Genomic DNA, 16,751 nt, shown 5'->3' with positions numbered 1-16,751 from the left:
GCGACCGAACCGAAGCCAATTGTCACCGTCGTCCATCCGCGGGGCACATTATTCGCCCGTGGCGAAAAACGGTGGCAAACCAAACGCTGGCGGTCTTCATTTCCGTTAGTAGCCCTACTTAAGCCACCGACCGCCGCTCAGCTGACGGTGCGGTGTCAAGAGCGCGTGATTAAATTCACTCACGTACCTATGTCACATTTCACTTACTTTTCCCTTTCGATGCGCGCCTCTTGCGGCCAGCTCCTCTCCTGGGCGGTTTAGCACAACCCCGAACATTGCACGATTTCCCTTCTGGGCTTCTGGTGGGCCATCAAGGCCTGGTATCTTCGAGAGCGCACATTAATGGCCACCGCACTCGAGTGTCGGACCATTCGTCACGTCGTTCATCATAAAACGGTTGGGGGAGCGATTTTCTACCCATGTCCAAATTGTCCCCGTCGTATGTAGCTGGCCGTACGTTACTTTCTACCGTAGCGTACGCGATTGGACCGATTGTTCCGGTCGACGGTGGACCAGTTCTGTAGTGTGGACGGAAGGCCGTCTGCCCGTCCCGGTACAGTATGGTGTGTCAATGCCGAGGAAATGAAAAATTGCTTTTACTTTCCTTACCTTCGCATGCGAAATGGCGCGGAATGACACTGGGGGATTTATTTTCTAATTGTACCCAACAGGTTTCGGATAGCTTTGGTTGGTGATAGTTATATCAAAATCAATAATTTGCTGTGCACAGCAAGTAACGGGAAGAAAGTAATAATATGTAAATATAAATTAATTTTAAGCGTCTAATTTAGATGGTGTTTTAACATTCTTTATAACATCAGCTGTACTGTACACAGTAGGCTTGGTTATTTTAAAAATTATAGTAGGCCCAACTTACCTCAGAAAAAGGAGTTCACTGATTCAGCATTCCGACTGGTTCACTAAGTGCGTTCAACGATAAGTCATCTCAATAAATATAGAAAACCTCTATAAGGTCTTCTCGAAATGCTTAGAAGAAACTAATATTAAAATTTTCACATTTCTACAGGATTTTTAAGGAAGGATTGCACACACATGATATTTATTTGAGTTACTTTCACCAGGTGACTGAACATTTTAGCCGATAACCTACAGTTGTCCGATTTCAATCGAGTTCCATATTTTCAACACACCTTCTGGCGGATAGGATCACATCATTTACTCCAACACCGTCGTATGAAGCGCCGCAAAGCGCGACCGGCAGTCGATGGTGTGCGATATAGTCCCGTATCGCTTTCACCCGCTCTTGATGGCCAACGGTGTACTGTGGAATGCATTTGCGCAGCAAATTCACTTTGTACGTATCGGGGGGCTGCTCGATGTGCAGAATCTTCTTAACATGCTCCAGCGCAATGTGGAGCAGATGGTCTTCGGAAGGATTCTTACCAAACCACTTCTCGAACCACGCGCCACCCATCATAACCGTCAGCACCGTGTTTTCCTCCATGTCGAAGCAGCAGCTATCGAAAATCACACCCAATATTGGTAGGTTTTCGATCGGTGGCACCAGCAATCCGAAGCCATCTTGCTTGAGCAAATCTCCTCGCCGATACTGCAGATTGATGACGCACACATCAACGAACGGAATGCTTGCCAGAGACGTCGCCAACTGGGGATGCTGCTTTTGGACATGCGTGGCCAGCTTGTAGGCGGGAATGCTACTAACGACGCGACTCAGCTCTTGCTCTTTTCCGTCCACACGTAACATGATACGATCGCGATCGAACGTTAATTCCTCAAATTTCGTTTCCGTTACGATCGACACGCCCTTTGCGGACAGATCACTAGCCAAGGTTTCCGGAAGCGCCTGCAGCCCACCGCGTATCGAGTAGATGCTCCAGTTTTCTGCCTTTGCTTGCGCCGCAAGTTTTCCAACCGGTATCGGTTCCTGCTTAGCGGATTTGTTCCGGTTCTGAAATGCTTCTTTCAGGAGCCCTTTGATCACGCCACCGTGGCGTTGCTCTCGCTCGAAGAGTTCTTTCATCAGAAACTTCACGCTTATCTCCTTTGCATCACCGGCACAAATACCACACAGCATCGCGCTGACGGCATAATCGGCTATCTCCTTGCCGAACCGTCGCTCAACGAAGGAGTACATTGATTCGTCTTTAAGCGGGGTCTTCGAGGGTCCGGCAAGCAGATCTCGAAAGGCAGCAAAGTAGAGTGGTTTCGTGAAGGGAGGAACGGTTTTCAACAGGCCTCCCAGCGATGAGGGTAACAGGTTCAGCTTGCCCTTGGCGTATATCATGCGGTTTCGAGCCGCCGTATGACTGGAGCTGATTGAGTACACCTGATCAGCCAACCCGAGGTCCTCTATCAGTTCGAGCGTGTTGTTTGCTGCCGGCCCTTTCGGGCGTATTGTGCGAGGTCCAGCCTCGAACACATATCCATGATCCAGGTACCGGTCCGATCGTATCCAACCGCCAACGCGATCTGTCGCCTCGTAGATGGAGAGAGGCAGTGTTGGCGTTTTTCTGAGCAAATAATGGCCAGCCGCCAGTCCGCTGATGCCAGCACCAAGAATTGCAGTCATGGTGTGGTTGTTTTAGCACTAGTTAATCGAACGGGCACGTCTACATTCCTTGCACAATATTACCAAATGACCGGCATATCAATAGGTATTTCGTAAATATTTTGATGCGACCGATGACGTTTACCGACTATTTTGGTTCCTACAACCTCCAGGTTATCTACTAAGCTCGTTGTATTCCAGTTATAGAAAAATCAACTAATATTAGTTAGTTAAAGATATCTTTGCAAATTTTTCTTTTTTAATATTATTGGAATGTGGTTGTACAAAAAAAAAACCCGTATTTTTATTACTATTTTGAGTAGTTTCCATTTTTTATCAATTGATTTTCAAATAGTTTTTCAAATGTTTATCAACCTTGGTCAACTTATCGTTTATCTGTCACTTGTAAAATGAACGACCCGAACGCTTGTATTCATTTCGTGTAAACACCAAGCGCCGCATTTTAAAGCGCGGTTCTACACATCCGACACGTAAAAATCAAATTTCTTGAATGAAATCGGTCGCGAAAGGCATCAAATGTGTTAGGAAACAGTTTGGCGAAGCTTTATTTGTTAGAAGACAAAGAAACAAACGGTAATTCTTAGCATTCTCGACACAATGGACACCGGTGAAGTGAAGCCAGATATAAAAAAATCGCCTCCCGGAGACGACAAATATGGTAACTGTTACTGGTAAGTAGCGGGGCAAACATAATGCCATGGTTGCGCAGTTCGTTTATCATTGATGTAATATGTGTCTTTTTAGTGGAAAGGAAAGAAATCTCAACATCGTCGAACTGCTTTGTGCCACCTGTAATCGGTGGTTTCATGAATCCTGCATCGGCTTTCAGCTTGGCCGTTTGGTGCCATTCATGATGAACTATGTTTTTGTGTGCAAAAACTGCTCCATGACGGGATTGGAAAGTTTTCGAAAAATGCAAGCTTCGATACCGCAGATGTGCATTACCGCCATAGCAAATTTGCAGCAAACTGCCGCCAAGGAGGGCAGGATGCGCACAATGTTTAGCAAGGACAAGGACATCATACCGTACATGGATCACTACTGGGAAGCAATGACCACCATGGGCCGCCGGTCTACCCAATCCTGGTATGGGAATGTTCAGAGATCTCTCATAAAGGACATCAACACGCTGTTTTCGTACGAGGAAAGTAACGAACATGGCCAAACTTATGGGCTAGCGAATAGTGACCTGATGCAGATCAAACCAGCTTATGATGAGTCCACCACACTGGGTAAGCATTTTAAACTGTATTATAACCGTTCTCGGTTTCATGGTGTATGGTTGGTTGTTGTATCGGCACGGAAATAAGGCTGCCGATAGTGTGTGATAATCGCGAGCTACAGCTAGATATCGTAACGGAGCAAAGTGAAAGCCATCGGAATCCTGCAAAGGAAGTGGTATGAGTTTAAAATTGCCAAATGTTTACTTGTTTCGAAAGTTTACGTATTTCTGTGCTGTCAAAACACATAGACGCCATGACAAAAAAAAAACTCGACAATGTCACCTAATGAGTTTATAACCACCTTGTGCAAACCAACACAAAATAAAAGCATTTTAGGAGGAGCCATCTAACTACGCAGTTCGATGTGAAAAACTAGCAAAATGTGAAAGATTTGTTGTTTAGTTGGTATTAATATTGTTTTCATTTCCAATTGTGCCTGCAGTTATTCAAATAAGTGGTTTTGTTTACTCTCAAAGAGTATTTGCATTAATTGTTTCCTGGTTTCCCCATGGATGAAAGTAAATGCACCTTTTAAGTTTTGTTTACCCACCCCGCAATGTGAATAAATGCAGTCGTTTCTAACATGTTACATTTCTATTTCAAGCAACTCAAAATTTCTCAAAAAGCCGGCAGCCGAAACGTAAACTGCCCAATAATGAGCAAGGTGGAGCACCGGGCAAGAAGAGTCGACTCGGCGCCGATGTGGGAGCGATGGTAAAACTGCCGGCGCATGGGTATCCACTGGAGCATCCATTCAACAAAGATGGGTACCGATATATATTGGCAGAGCCGGATCCACATGCTCCGTTTCGTCAAGAGTTTGATGAAAGCGCTGACTGGGCCGGTAAGCCGATTCCGGGCTGGTTATATCGAGTGCTTTCGCCCAATGCCGTGCTTATTGCGCTTCACGACCGTGCTCCTCAGTTAAAGGTATCCGAGGATCGATTGTCAGTAACTGGTGAAAAAGGATACTGCATGGCTCGGGCCTCCCATTGTAAGAATTTATCGTTAACTAACACCCCCATCTGTGACTGAATGTAATTGTATTGTCACTTGCAGACGTGACTAAAGGTTGCTGGTACTGGGAGGCTACGGTTGAGGACATGCCCGACGGTTCTGCGTGCCGGCTGGGCTGGGGGCAGGAGTATGCTAATCTGCAGGCACCCTTAGGGTACGATAAGTTTGGCTACTCGTGGCGTTCGCGTAAGGGCACCAAATTCCATGAGTCCCACGGAAAGCACTACAGTGATGGGTTTGGAGAAGGTGATACGTTGGGTTTCCTCATCACATTACCACACGCCAATCAGGCGTGCAATGCGCCCACCACCTTCAAGGATCGCCCGTTGGTGAAGTTCAAAAGCCATCTGTACTACGAGGACAAGGATCGGGTGAACGAGACGCTAAAGTCTTTGAAAGTGCAACCGGGCAGTAAGGTGCACTTTTTCAAGAACGGCGTTTGCCAGGGCGAAGCGTTCGTCGATCTGTATAGAGGCGCCTATTACCCGGCGATATCATTGCACAAGAATGCAACGGTCAGCGTAAACTTTGGACCGAACTTCAAGCATCCGGACATCTTGAAGGAATTCAATGCTCAAGGGGTAAGTACAGACGAATTGTTAATAGTGTTTGCTTTTCGTATATTAATTTGACCTCCATATCTTTCCAACAACGCAGATACACGATCGAGTGGAGGACATGATCTGTGAGCAGACCATGGCGGATATGATGTATTTCACCGAAAACGACGGAAAACTTCGTTTAGATACCTACAGCATCTGAAAATTCCCATAATTAATAAAATATTGCTACAAGTAGAGAGTTTTAACGTCAAACAATTTAATTTTGGTTTAGTCTGCTCTGCAACTACACAAACTTACAAATATCTATCAACGGTGTCCATCCCATAATGCTGCTCACAAGTTCTCATGAATCATCAATTTATTTTCCAAATCCTCCCTTACAGTTTGGACTAGGATCTAGCTTGTATGCTTCATCCCACTGCTGTGGAGTTTTCGCCACGATGGAGAGTGCATGTACAAAGTCTCCCGCAAGGTGGTTTTTCACAATCTCGTTTACCATTCTATGTCGCTGTAAAGAAATTAAATAACCAAAAATGAGATGTATGAATAAAAATATAAATGAAATTTTATTAAGATGCATCCAACACACCTTAATCAGCGGCTGCCCATCAAATTGTTGAGAAACGACTAAAACTTTGAAGTGCGTTTCCGACCCTTTCGGTACATTATGCATGTACGATTCATTTACAACCTCTAAATGCACTGGTGCTAGCTCTTTTGTAAGCCCGTTACGAATAGCACACTCGATGGGGTTTTCCACAGTGGTCGTCATCGTTCTTGCTGTTGCTAGAAGCGAATATACAAGTTTTGGTGTAGACGAAACTTGGATTCTTCGGCAAGCGAACAGAATGGAGTTCATGTTTGTTATGAAATGTAAATGTTTGTTTTAATTGATACAATAGAACTGTCATATGTTCAGCATTAAACTGCTGACTGCTGTTATAAGATTTTTTTTTTTTAATAAAATATCTGCGAAAATAAGTCGTAGCTCAAAAAACAATCAGAAATTCTGTTTTTATTTTAAAATTAACATATTAAATGGAAGTTTATGATGTTTAACGATGGTCAAATCAATGCAAGCATTTTATTTTGTACGAATGACATTTGCGAGAAGTAATGAACCAACAGGTATAAATTATTTGCTGAATTGACTGTCAATTATCAGAAGCCTTCCAAAATACAATTCTGTGTAGTGATGGAGAAACTGAATCCCCTGTGGGATTCGAATCTTTCGATTCAAATCCATTCTGAGATCCGGATCTCCGAATCCGAACCCTAATCCGTCACACGCTTTCCAGACTGCACAGTCGCGTAACGCGACGTCGCCTGACGCATGCATAGACTGTCAGAAACTTTGCGCATGGATTGACTGGCGACAGCATTGGTACCGCAAAACGCGGCTTCACGAACCGCAAAGATTTTGACGTAAACTTATACGGTTTTTGAGTTTGCGGTTGGAGTTTGCGGCTCGTGTAGCAGGCCGGTAAAGAGAATTGTTTTACACTTCTTTTCAGAAGTCGGTTTACGCCTAGATTGCATAGGAAATCTGCTGCATAAGAAGAGGTAAAAGAATTCTGAAAAGAAGAGCGGGCAGTTGTGAAGAGAATTCTTTTACCCCAAAATAACGCCAAAATTTCTCGTGGGAACGTCTCGTAAGCCCTTAACGGGCAGGCATGACCAAGAGGTCGTTACGCCACGAAGAAGAAGAAGATGTCCATTGGACATTCTACCCAGCTTTCGGTTTGAGTAAACTTGAATCAATTACATTGTCTCTAGATCGACTAGTTATGTGACTAATTTGACTCAAATCATTGTGAGTCGATTCAAACAGTTTAGGATCAAGTCAGAATCTAATAAAATCGAGTCCCAAACCAATCAAATCTGATTCGTATCTTAATCGAATCAAATCTTTAGAATCTGTCAGATGGGATTCGAACCTTTGGAATCCGTCTAGGGATCGAATCTTCGAATCTTCCGAATCCCGATTCTGCCAACACTATTTCTGTGCGTTACCCCGGGCCGCGTCGGACAATAAACAAACTTTGCCGAACTTTTTGTGATAAATTTTGGTGCAGAGTAATCTGTTGGTATGTAAATGTAGTATAAAAGCAGCGTTCCTCTAGGTAGTAACTAATATTTGCACGACTTTATCCATATTAGGTAACTTTACGGACAGCATGGGTCGCCGGAAATCGAAAAGAAAGCCACCGCCAAAACGAAAGAACATCGAGCCGCTCGACCAGCAGTTCAACTGCCCGTTCTGCAATCACGAGAAATCCTGCGAGGTGAAGATGGACAAGAGTAAAAACTCAGCGAAAATATTGTGCCGCGTGTGCATGGAAGAGTATCAAACGCAGATAAATTTCCTATCGGAACCGGTAGATGTTTACAATGATTGGGTCGACGCGTGTGAGACTGCCAACTAAGAGCGACGCGAAATATAGCTGCGTTTGGTGGCTAGCAAGCGTGTGTATAGGATAAGCATAAGTTCTCTATTATATCTAACGAAAATAAATCATTGTCCTAAGGTGTAACGCTAAATTACGATCTAGTTCATGCGCTATGGGACCCATTAACGTCTCGAGCATACAAATTCTTTCGGGGTGGCGCTTTAGTTTGGAGTGCAACCATGATTGCCAGTGTCGGAATGATTTTAATACGGTATACCAGTCAATTCCAATTTTACTTTTAAAATGTTTGCTCCACTTTTTAGTTTAGTCCACTTGTGGCTTTCATGGTATACGAAGCTATCTAAAATCATACTATTGCTTATCAATTCTGAACACGTTTCATTGTTTATTGGGGTACTATTGTTTGGAATTTCCCTTTTAATCTATTTCTCCTACCACAAATCTAAGATTTTAAATGCGTCATGTATTCTTATTATATTTAAATTAAATTTACCATCGGCTACCCTTACCTACAGTAACATTTCCCGTTCGTTAAAATGTAAAAAAAACTTTCTATCTACAAGACTCCCTCTGCTCGAATCGACCGGGCTGTGAAGTAGAATATCCAACCCTGCCATGTGCGCAGCCTGGAGTACCGTGAAACCGTAGTGCGACGCAGTCTCGTTTTCACGATTTTCCTAAACCATGCCGCGCCAACACTGCTCGATCGGGGGTTTCGGCGAGCGAGAGAACGAATTTTCCTTCAGAACTGTGCTAGATCTCGCCCGTGAAGGTAACGTTTTGCTCGGCTGGTGGTCTTTCGGGTGGTACTGCAGAAAAAAAAAGACTGACTGTAGAGCTCCCCACTGCACTGGGGCAATGGTGTGTCTCCGTGTGTACGTGCATGTGTCACATTTTTTGACCTCAATTTTGGGCCCCTTCTGGAGGATTTTTCTGCGTTTTCCCAGTGAAAAAGTGACCCCGGTTACGGTGCAGCTGCTTTGCGTCACGGGCTGCACGTGGGCAGCGTTTCGTTCGAAGTGAAAAGTCAGTTTTTCCTCCGTTTCGTTCGATCGAACTGGGGGACCCGTCCCTCCGCCCCATCCCCTCGGGTTCTGCGATGCGTTTTTCCATCACCGTTACTAGCTGGAAAGGGAGTTCATTATGCTGCCAGCATTAAGGTTTTCCCTTTTATTGATCGTGGCCTCGTGGCGGTGCGAATCCCATGGTGAAACATTTTTCCGTGTTAACGGGCGTACATTATATGATAGGTTAATCGGAAAATTCTGTGCTAAGTGACCTTTGTGTGTATGTGTGTGAGTATGTGTGAGTTCCTCCCAGCAAGAGACCTTTGCTTGGCCAAACCGATTTTTCACCCGTTCAAATTTCCAACATTTCCCATTTAAGTGCAAAGAGTGTGAAAAATGTTGCGTATGGGCCAGAAGAAAAACGGCAGTGACCGTCTTTTTTCCTTTCCCTGAAGGGGAAGTTTTCACCCAGAAAAAAAGAAGGATCAATTTCGAGACCTAGTGAAAAGAGAACGAGTGGAAACGGAAGGCGGGGAGCAGGATGAAAGCACTTCGCACGAAAAGAGATCGTTAAAAAGAGAACCTGAAGTTGTGATATGAAATATTGTAACGGGAGAGTGAGATAAGCGCGGAAAGAGTCGCAAAGCAAGGAAAGCGAATAAAGGAGCGGGAGATAGAAAATGGGAAAAAAGAAGATAAATCGAGCTGTTGAGAGGGGAAAACCCAGGAGCGCTCTGCACACTGGATCACGCTGGCTCACCGTGCCGGAGAGAATTTTCCCGATCTGAGCGAGAAAAGATCCGCCAATATGGACCGCATACCGGGGAGGGAGAGCGTGCGAAATGTAGGTGCGATATGATGCTCCCTCTAGGTCGCGATGGAGGCGCCTGGCCATCGGGCGATGTGCGCGGCCGAACATATCGAGCGACTTGGAGCCCCGAGCTGGCTGCGACAGCCAAGAAAACTCGCCGCCTCGCCGAGGAGGCATACGGGGAGTTCGAGTGTCATTCTCTGTTTTATCACTTTTTCCGAACCCTCTGGGGTGGTCGGTTTGTGTTTTTCCGTGCCTCTATTCTAGAGCGAGCCAACGCGATACGACGTCGATTTAGGGCCAGTAAAACGAAAGATGTGAGGGCAGAGCGAAAGCAAGAGTGGAGAAAAAGGAAAGACGCAATATTACGACCCGTGCCCTACGCCACTGTTACTAGCAACGGCACGGGCAGTTAAATAACCAAGATATTCGGTGCTAGATGGAAAATTCCGTTTGAAGTGAGTTTGAGTGTGACGTGATTCTCAGCGCCTACTGACTAAAGATCGCGGCTTTAGCAATGTGAAATGAATTGAAAACGGGTTTTTTCTTTCACATCCTATTATGTTGCGTATAACTTGTAATAACCGAAGGAGTTGGTGATTCAATTGAAAAAAATAAAAAAATACGACACAACGTGATACCGTTAAAATTGGTCTGTCGTCAGATAATTTTCGTGGACCCCTATTGACCTTTGGCACTTATTCGTTTTCAATTAATTCCAATATGAGTCACCCGCTCCAGGGGGTATGTTATTTTAGCTTTGCACAACGGGAGTTCACCAACGAAACGTGTTTCGTACGTTCGTGCACCCAATATTCGTGTAGTAGCGGCGAACGTGTCTTATCACATTCACCTTGTGCCCGTGGTAGGCAATCGTATATCCTAGTCAGTGACAACGTTTAGTTTATCAAACACGGACGAAAAAATATCTACGTGTCGTAGTCCCGGGAGACTGGGTGGTCGGCTCCCGGAGTTTGATGTTGGGTTATGCTGCGAGAAGAGCTGGAAAAGAGAGTGGAAGAGAACCTGCTCCGTAACATGCCGAGATAGAGAAGTTTAAGAGTGTTTGTGTATGTATGTATGCATGCGTTTTTGGAAAGCGTTTGCCGTAGTGTTTGTAGGCAGCAAGAAAACGGTGACTACTAGTTACTAAGCCAAAATTGTTTGAGAAAACTAATTGAATTTCTTTGAGGAGAAAAATATTCTCAAGTCTCTAAGAGGTTTCTAAGTCTCCAAGTAGGATTTGGCAACTACTAAGAATATCAAGAACAAGCCAGTAATTGGTAGCCTTGGCGTTGGGAGAGTTTTTAATTTTTATTTCGAAGAAAAGCACAAACAGAAGGATGTGCAAACACAAGCACACACTCGTTGTATTAGGCACAATCTATTTGATAGGTAGGGACAAAATTCTTGTTTTTCCCAAAAAGAAAGAAGTGCGTCGTGTCCCGCAGCAGGTTGGGGCACAATTTTCCAAGTTAGTCTCAAATCGATAAATTGCGAAACGATACTCAACCATGGACAGCACATTGGTGCCGGAAAAACACAAAGTATCAGTAAACCCTGCTGGAAAGCCCCATGCAAGTACAAAGACCCAACCGTTTGATACATAATCGCACACCAGAGATCTCTTTCACTTCATCTCTCCGGTCCAAGTCGCTTCCGCTCTCCGGTTGGAATTTACGCTCCGACTCTCCCGTTCCATTTTCGCCAAAGACCGCCTCGTTATCTAGCATAGCGGAAGTGCTCCTTTCTTCTAATTCTTCCGTTTGTCGGTGCCAGGCACGGTCCGACCTGACGGTGAGCTTCCGTTCTTGGCTTTGCATTATATAACGGACAGATTCGTACCAAACTGGGTACGCGTAGCAGGCGATGAGAGTTGTTTCCCCGGAGTAACTAACCTATGCCGTTGTGGAACACTTTAACATCTTAGTAGACTGTGACAGTCAAGCAACGCGTTGAATAAATTGGTGCGGCAGAAAATATCGTCTTCCATTGTCCTCCTCAAGTAACGGTTCCGTGTGTGCGCGTGTTTGTATTTCTTTTCCAGCCAAAACCACAACTATCCGTACCAGCAGAGTGAGCAGCAGTGCGGAAACGAGTTTGCAACTTGGCCCGCCGTGGTGGGAGCGGTGAAAAACCAAGAAAACTATTCGCCGTGAATCCGTGAAGTGGCGTGAAAAAGGCGTACAGTGAACCGAAGCTGTTCGATCGACTGGGACTTCTGACCTCAACCGTGACGTGCCCGTGTCTCGAAGGATGATGGAAAGGATGAGTGTAGTTTCTTAATGAGCTTGCCTGGGTCCTCGAGCGAGCCACGTACACACTCACACCGTGTCGGTTGGCGTCGTCCTGACCTAGTTCAGGGAGAGTGGTAGTGGTGGTGGTTTTGGTACCATCGAACACTGGTAGAGTGCGTCAAGTGTGCCCGGAAGTGTGTGCGTCAAGTGTTTCCATCCTAAAGATCGCAGGGAGAGAGAAAGAGAGAGAGAGAGAGAGAGTGAGAAAAAGCAAGAAAGAGAAAGAGAGGGAAAAAAAGAAAGTCGAACGTGTAATTGGTGCTGTGTGCGATCGTTGCTTGCTTCGCCTTCGTTGGTGCGTTAGTGTGCTGCACCTATCTCCGTGCGTGCGTGCCTCTGTGCAAAGCCAGTTTCGTTTCCGTTTTCTTGCGCCTTGATTGCCCGGCCATCGTGCGATCCGCTCCCAGCCCACGGCACGACGTCATGTCCAATGACTACAGCTAGAAAGTTAGCAACCAGTGTGCAGCGGTGTGCGTTCTCGATCCCCCCCCAGCAGGCTTACCACCGGGGTCGAGGGGATGTCGGGCTGTGACGAGGAGCAATCAGTGCTGACCACCGAGCTTCCGCCGACCGATGATTGCCTCAAGGAGCGAAAATGGTGGTGCTTTCTGCTGTCCAGCATATTCACCTTCCTGGCCGGGCTGCTCGCCGTGCTGCTATGGCGCGCGTTCGCCTTCCTGTGCTGCCGGAAGGAGCCCGAGCTGGCACCGAACGACCCGAAGCAGAAGGAACAGAAGGCCTCCCGCCAGGGCAAGCAGGACTTCGAGGGGACCTTTATGACCGAGGCGAAGGACTGGGCTGGCGAACTGATCTCGGGACAGACCACTACCGGTCGAATATTGGTGAGTATTGAGGCTGGGGACACCTGTTTAGTGTTGAAGGCATCTCTGTTGACGCATTTTCTAGAAGTCGATTGTGCAACATGATTAAAATAATTAGTTTGTTTGCTTCCTTCACATTACGCCATTTCTAAATATAATAACGCATATATAAATATATTAATAAATTAACGCATTTGCCGTATAATCGTATTAAGATATTAACTTTAATTTACGAAACATTTTTATCAGTTTTCTTTTTAACGGTTCTCTTAAGCCATTGTATGGGAATAATTTGAAGTAAGGAAATGTTTATACACGTAAACCGGAAAGAAGTCAATGCATAGTCAACTTTGAGATTAACAAAAAAAAAACGAAAAAGAAACAGATATTATGATATTTTCAGAATATTTTACAAGAAAAGTTAGATTTGCATTAGGTTATGCACGTATAGATTTAATGCACGCCTCGTTGGTTAGATAATGTTGGATGTATAAAAAATTACTAAACATTATAGTAATTAAGACCTGCTAGCTTTATTGCAATATAGTAATAATAACCATAAGCCATATCTTGTAACATTGTGCTTAAATATGATCGCGTAAGTAAAGTACGTTAATTCCTTTCAACCAAATAATGTTTCTGAATAACTTGTAATTCCCACAATCGACATGAAGATGTTGTTTTTCTTTGTTTTGTTCTAAATTGTCTGAACAAACAACTACAGCTGCACATTCTTGGTTAATTGTAACCACAGTCCAACCAATTATTATCCACCCGTTTCGAAACACAACTTAAATGCCACACCGCGGCTAGTGTTGGTTTATTTTTACTTCCCTCCCACCATGGCGGAAGATGTTTTATTCGACAATAACGGGTTGCGAACAATTTGCTACACGTTCTAAGTATAACAATGAGCTGATGGAGGTTTTGTGCATAATAAACGTACTAGAATGACTTGCTCGCTTCGCCCCGTGCGAGCACCCGTTGTGACGATGCATCGGTCGGTATGAAGCATTTTTCCTGTTTACTTTTTCCCGATCCCGGTGGGTAGGAAGGAAGAAAGCATGGCCACTGGCTGAAGCCATTTCATATTAATAAACATATTTATATTTATACCAATTACGTTCGCGGCATAAATATATCGTGTGTGGCTGCTACTAGCGAGCGTGTCGCGAAATCGAACCATATGTTCAAATTTTAAATCATAAATCATAATTGAAAACCCGATGCTTGGTAGGTACGAAAAACCATCCAACTAATTGCAGTGGAGGGAAACCCGACGGACCGTCAAAGGGGATTTCGGGGTCTGGGATGGCAGCCGTAAAAATCTAATTAAGCTTGAGATTGATTTATTGAACATCATCTAATTGCCGCTCCGCTGTACCTTCGGCCACCATTTTTTTTTTTGCGAAAATGGTAGAGTAGGAGAGAATTGAAGGCGAAAAAGTCGATTCTTTCCGCCTTTACATAGCTGGTGCCAGGTAAGGCGCTTGATTTAGGAATGCCGAGATAGTTCCGATCATGTTTTGGTTAACGGCGATTGAGAGTTTTTTTTCTCACCAAAATTTCGTCTACCACCCAAAGCGTACGCGATTTACGTAACCTTAATATAAATGGTACGATGGTTCGAGCCTTATGTTTCCTATGTTTTTCACATGTTCACCACGTGGGCTGTACATTGTTCTTTCAGATTAATAGGGATAGTTAGTCTCTTTTCGCTATTCAGTGAACAATAATACTTGCGTTCTTGGCTTCTCGTTCATTAAACAATTTTCAAGAGATGGCTTAAGAAATGAAAGCAGTATTGTGCAATGTTTTTCTAACTTTTTTTTCCAAAACGTGTCCATCCATTTTCTAAACGTGCATTCTTCCTTTCAGCGAGGAAGGGTAGTTATTTTCGGAAAGGAATTTATTTGAAAAAACGCTTGTCTATTGGATGGCATCCGCTAAAACATCCTCACCGAACGATGCGGAAGAGCAACATCATAACATTTGAAATAAACAATTTTCCTGATCCGACACCATCCGATGGCCGGAATAAAATGTAGTCACGCACACGCTACCGACACCCGGGGCCAATCAAGGTGTGCCGATATTTTCGCTAAAGCCGTGCAAACCCGGGCACCGAAGTGGTAAAATACTCGCCCACCTGCCGTGGCCGCGGCGGAGCGGAAAAATAAATCTAAAGCGTCCCAGACAGGAAAGCCAGTGGGCGAACAAATGGGTGGCCCTATTTAGGTCACGCTTTGTCGCTCCGCTGCTCCACGCGGTATCGGTAGGCTTGGCGGCCGGCATGGTAGGCATGTCTGGTAGTAGGTGCTGGTGTGCAGGGCCATCGAAGCCTACACCGTTAAAATGTTGTCTATTTTTAAGCCCATGGCACCATGGCTGCACTTTCGCTGCCAGTGCACTGACGGTGCAGCCCCCGTTTGTGCACGTAAGGTTGTCGGTTGTCATTTTCCGTTTAGGTAGGGTAAGTGCACCCATAGTGGAGCTAGTACCAATAGTGGTTGTAGTGGAATAATATCTTAGCTCTACGCAGATATATATACAATGGAGTTATTTGTTCTTCTATGAAATGTTCTTTGATCTTCTGCGGAGTGTTCAAAAGATGAACCATCCCATTCCGTAATATAGAAGCTCCAAAATTCATATTTTTTAAACAGGTTGTCCCAACATGCTGCATTCCTTAAGAATCTATAACGAATATCATGATTTCCTTAAGGCTATAAATCACTACAAAATCATTAAAACCATATGATTTCACTACTAACATACTCCAATATAATTGATTTACACGAAATAAGTGCATTTTAGCTTAATTTAATTATATTTTCATAGTTTTTACCATAGTGCCACTATAGGCACAAAAACCCAAGTTGTTCCTATAGTAGCCATAGATTTTTTCACAAGCATATTTTAGTTTTATTCCGGTTTTGGCCAATGTAATCAGGTAAATTTAGTGATTTTATTCTGTTGCTACAAAATAAACAAAGCGGAACTGGAGAGAAGGCTCAGCAGAAGAAGCAGAGGAAAGAAAAAAGAAAGCGGGCGAAGGATACGCTATAAAGCTTGTACTATAGTTTTAGCTGCAATATTCAGAGCATTGTTTATGAATTAAAATTGGACATATTTCGGTAAAACAATATAGTCTTTTCAATGACAACGCATTGGTCAAGGAGTATTTTACCGTTCTGTTTGAAATATGCTTCAAAAATAAGTTATAGTCAAAATATATTCAAGTTTTTCGTACTACCACCACTATAGGAACACGATACCACAACTATAGGAACCATACCACCATAATAGGAGCAACCCACTAGGAACAAATATACGCTTTTTTTCGTGTATTTTGTATGGTTTACGGTGAAAATAGATGTTTTTCGGAAGAAAAGTCATGTTTCGATCATAATTGATTCAAATATGTAGAATATTGTGTTCTCAACACTCATAAATTACACCTAGTTGGTATTTACAGTACTAAGTGCACCACTATTGGTACAGTTACCCTACACATAATTATACACACACACACACACAAACAGCCTTGGATGGTTGCAATACAAAAAAAAACTAACAAATTGAACAGAAGGTGCGCTTCGCCAAGAGTTAGATCCTAGTAGCAAGAATGGATGGAACGAAATAGAATCGTTCCGAGGTTATCCGAATTTATAGGCCACTGAGCTGGTGGATTCGAAATAGAGAAAGGGGAAAGGATGATGGGGAGGAGGGAGAGGGGGTGAGAGAAGACCGAAACAATCAAGTAGAGCACGGTGTGATTAATATATGAACGAGGAGAAAGAGAACGATCGTCACGTTTGCGGACAAGTGCGCGCACGTATGGCTGCGTGAAGGCCCAGTTTGCCGTTCGGGCCGGCACCGTGCACTGTTTGCCCTTTTCGGAAGTGTCCATCAAGCGGGCATTAGGCAACAGGTGTCGCCAGGCGTGACGACGAGTGGACTCGTTCGCGGGACGGTGCACATAGACACAAAAAGAGAACCATAACTAGACGAAAAACAAACTATAAAACCAACGTGAGGAAATTGGCA

The 16,751-nt window shown here is 44.3% G+C and overlaps 5 protein-coding genes across 23 annotated transcripts in view; 3 read left to right on the top strand and 2 right to left on the bottom strand.

Moving 5' to 3' along the window:
• Positions 1–1,042: 1,042 nt before the first annotated feature.
• On the bottom strand, positions 1,043–2,577 carry LOC131289113 (protoporphyrinogen oxidase). Its single transcript, XM_058318314.1, has one exon. It carries the CDS (start codon positions 2,549–2,551, stop codon positions 1,124–1,126), a length of 1,428 nt encoding a protein of 475 aa, XP_058174297.1. The 5' UTR covers positions 2,552–2,577; the 3' UTR covers positions 1,043–1,123.
• Positions 2,578–3,067: 490 nt separating this feature from the next.
• Positions 3,068–5,590, top strand: LOC131286534 (set1/Ash2 histone methyltransferase complex subunit ASH2). The gene is made up of 5 exons (XM_058315497.1): positions 3,068–3,222; positions 3,296–3,783; positions 4,379–4,768; positions 4,834–5,372; positions 5,449–5,590. Exons 1-5 carry the CDS (start codon positions 3,149–3,151, stop codon positions 5,551–5,553), a joined length of 1,596 nt encoding a protein of 531 aa, XP_058171480.1. The 5' UTR covers positions 3,068–3,148; the 3' UTR covers positions 5,554–5,590.
• Positions 5,591–5,689: 99 nt separating this feature from the next.
• LOC131288192 (bolA-like protein DDB_G0274169) lies at positions 5,690–6,183 on the bottom strand. Its single transcript, XM_058317305.1, has 2 exons — positions 5,944–6,183; positions 5,690–5,862 (listed from the first exon to the last, which is right to left on the bottom strand). The coding sequence occupies exons 1-2, from the start codon at positions 6,124–6,126 to the stop codon at positions 5,713–5,715; spliced, it is 333 nt and encodes a 110-aa protein (XP_058173288.1). The 5' UTR covers positions 6,127–6,183; the 3' UTR covers positions 5,690–5,712.
• Positions 6,184–7,519: 1,336 nt separating this feature from the next.
• On the top strand, positions 7,520–7,887 carry LOC131287961 (transcription elongation factor 1 homolog). The gene has a single exon (XM_058317056.1). It carries the CDS (start codon positions 7,532–7,534, stop codon positions 7,778–7,780), a length of 249 nt encoding a protein of 82 aa, XP_058173039.1. The 5' UTR covers positions 7,520–7,531; the 3' UTR covers positions 7,781–7,887.
• Positions 7,888–12,398: 4,511 nt separating this feature from the next.
• LOC131289804 (calcium-activated potassium channel slowpoke) overlaps positions 12,399–16,751 on the top strand; it is a 59,173-nt gene continuing 54,820 nt past the window's right edge. For all 19 annotated transcript variants that reach the window (XM_058319133.1, XM_058319132.1, XM_058319119.1 and 16 more), the window contains exon 1: positions 12,399–12,722. In XM_058319133.1, the coding sequence (XP_058175116.1) occupies positions 12,399–12,722 (324 nt within the window). The remainder of the gene's footprint in view (positions 12,723–16,751) is intronic.

The sequence above is a fragment of the Anopheles ziemanni genome, chromosome 3 (assembly GCF_943734765.1).
Source record: "Anopheles ziemanni chromosome 3, idAnoZiCoDA_A2_x.2, whole genome shotgun sequence".
NCBI classification, from domain to species: Eukaryota; Metazoa; Arthropoda; class Insecta; order Diptera; family Culicidae; genus Anopheles; species Anopheles ziemanni.
The sequence above is the reverse complement of the archived record's forward strand: the minus strand, read 5'-3'. Positions and strand labels throughout refer to the sequence as shown.

Excerpts from the sequence above, each read along its gene's own strand:
- LOC131289113 (XM_058318314.1), bottom strand. The coding sequence starts at position 2,551 with ATGACTGCAATTCTTGGTGCTGGCATCAGCGGACTGGCGGCTGGCCAT.
- LOC131286534 (XM_058315497.1), top strand. The coding sequence starts at position 3,149 with ATGGACACCGGTGAAGTGAAGCCAGATATAAAAAAATCGCCTCCCGGA. Across the intron at positions 3,223-3,295 it reads AAATATGGTAACTGTTACTG|TGGAAAGGAAAGAAATCTCA; the intron begins GTAAGTAGCGGG and ends GTGTCTTTTTAG. Across the intron at positions 4,769-4,833 it reads CATGGCTCGGGCCTCCCATT|ACGTGACTAAAGGTTGCTGG; the intron begins GTAAGAATTTAT and ends TGTCACTTGCAG.
- LOC131288192 (XM_058317305.1), bottom strand. The coding sequence starts at position 6,126 with ATGACGACCACTGTGGAAAACCCCATCGAGTGTGCTATTCGTAACGGG. Across the intron at positions 5,863-5,943 it reads ATGGGCAGCCGCTGATTAAG|CGACATAGAATGGTAAACGA; the intron begins GTGTGTTGGATG and ends ATTTCTTTACAG.
- LOC131287961 (XM_058317056.1), top strand. The coding sequence starts at position 7,532 with ATGGGTCGCCGGAAATCGAAAAGAAAGCCACCGCCAAAACGAAAGAAC.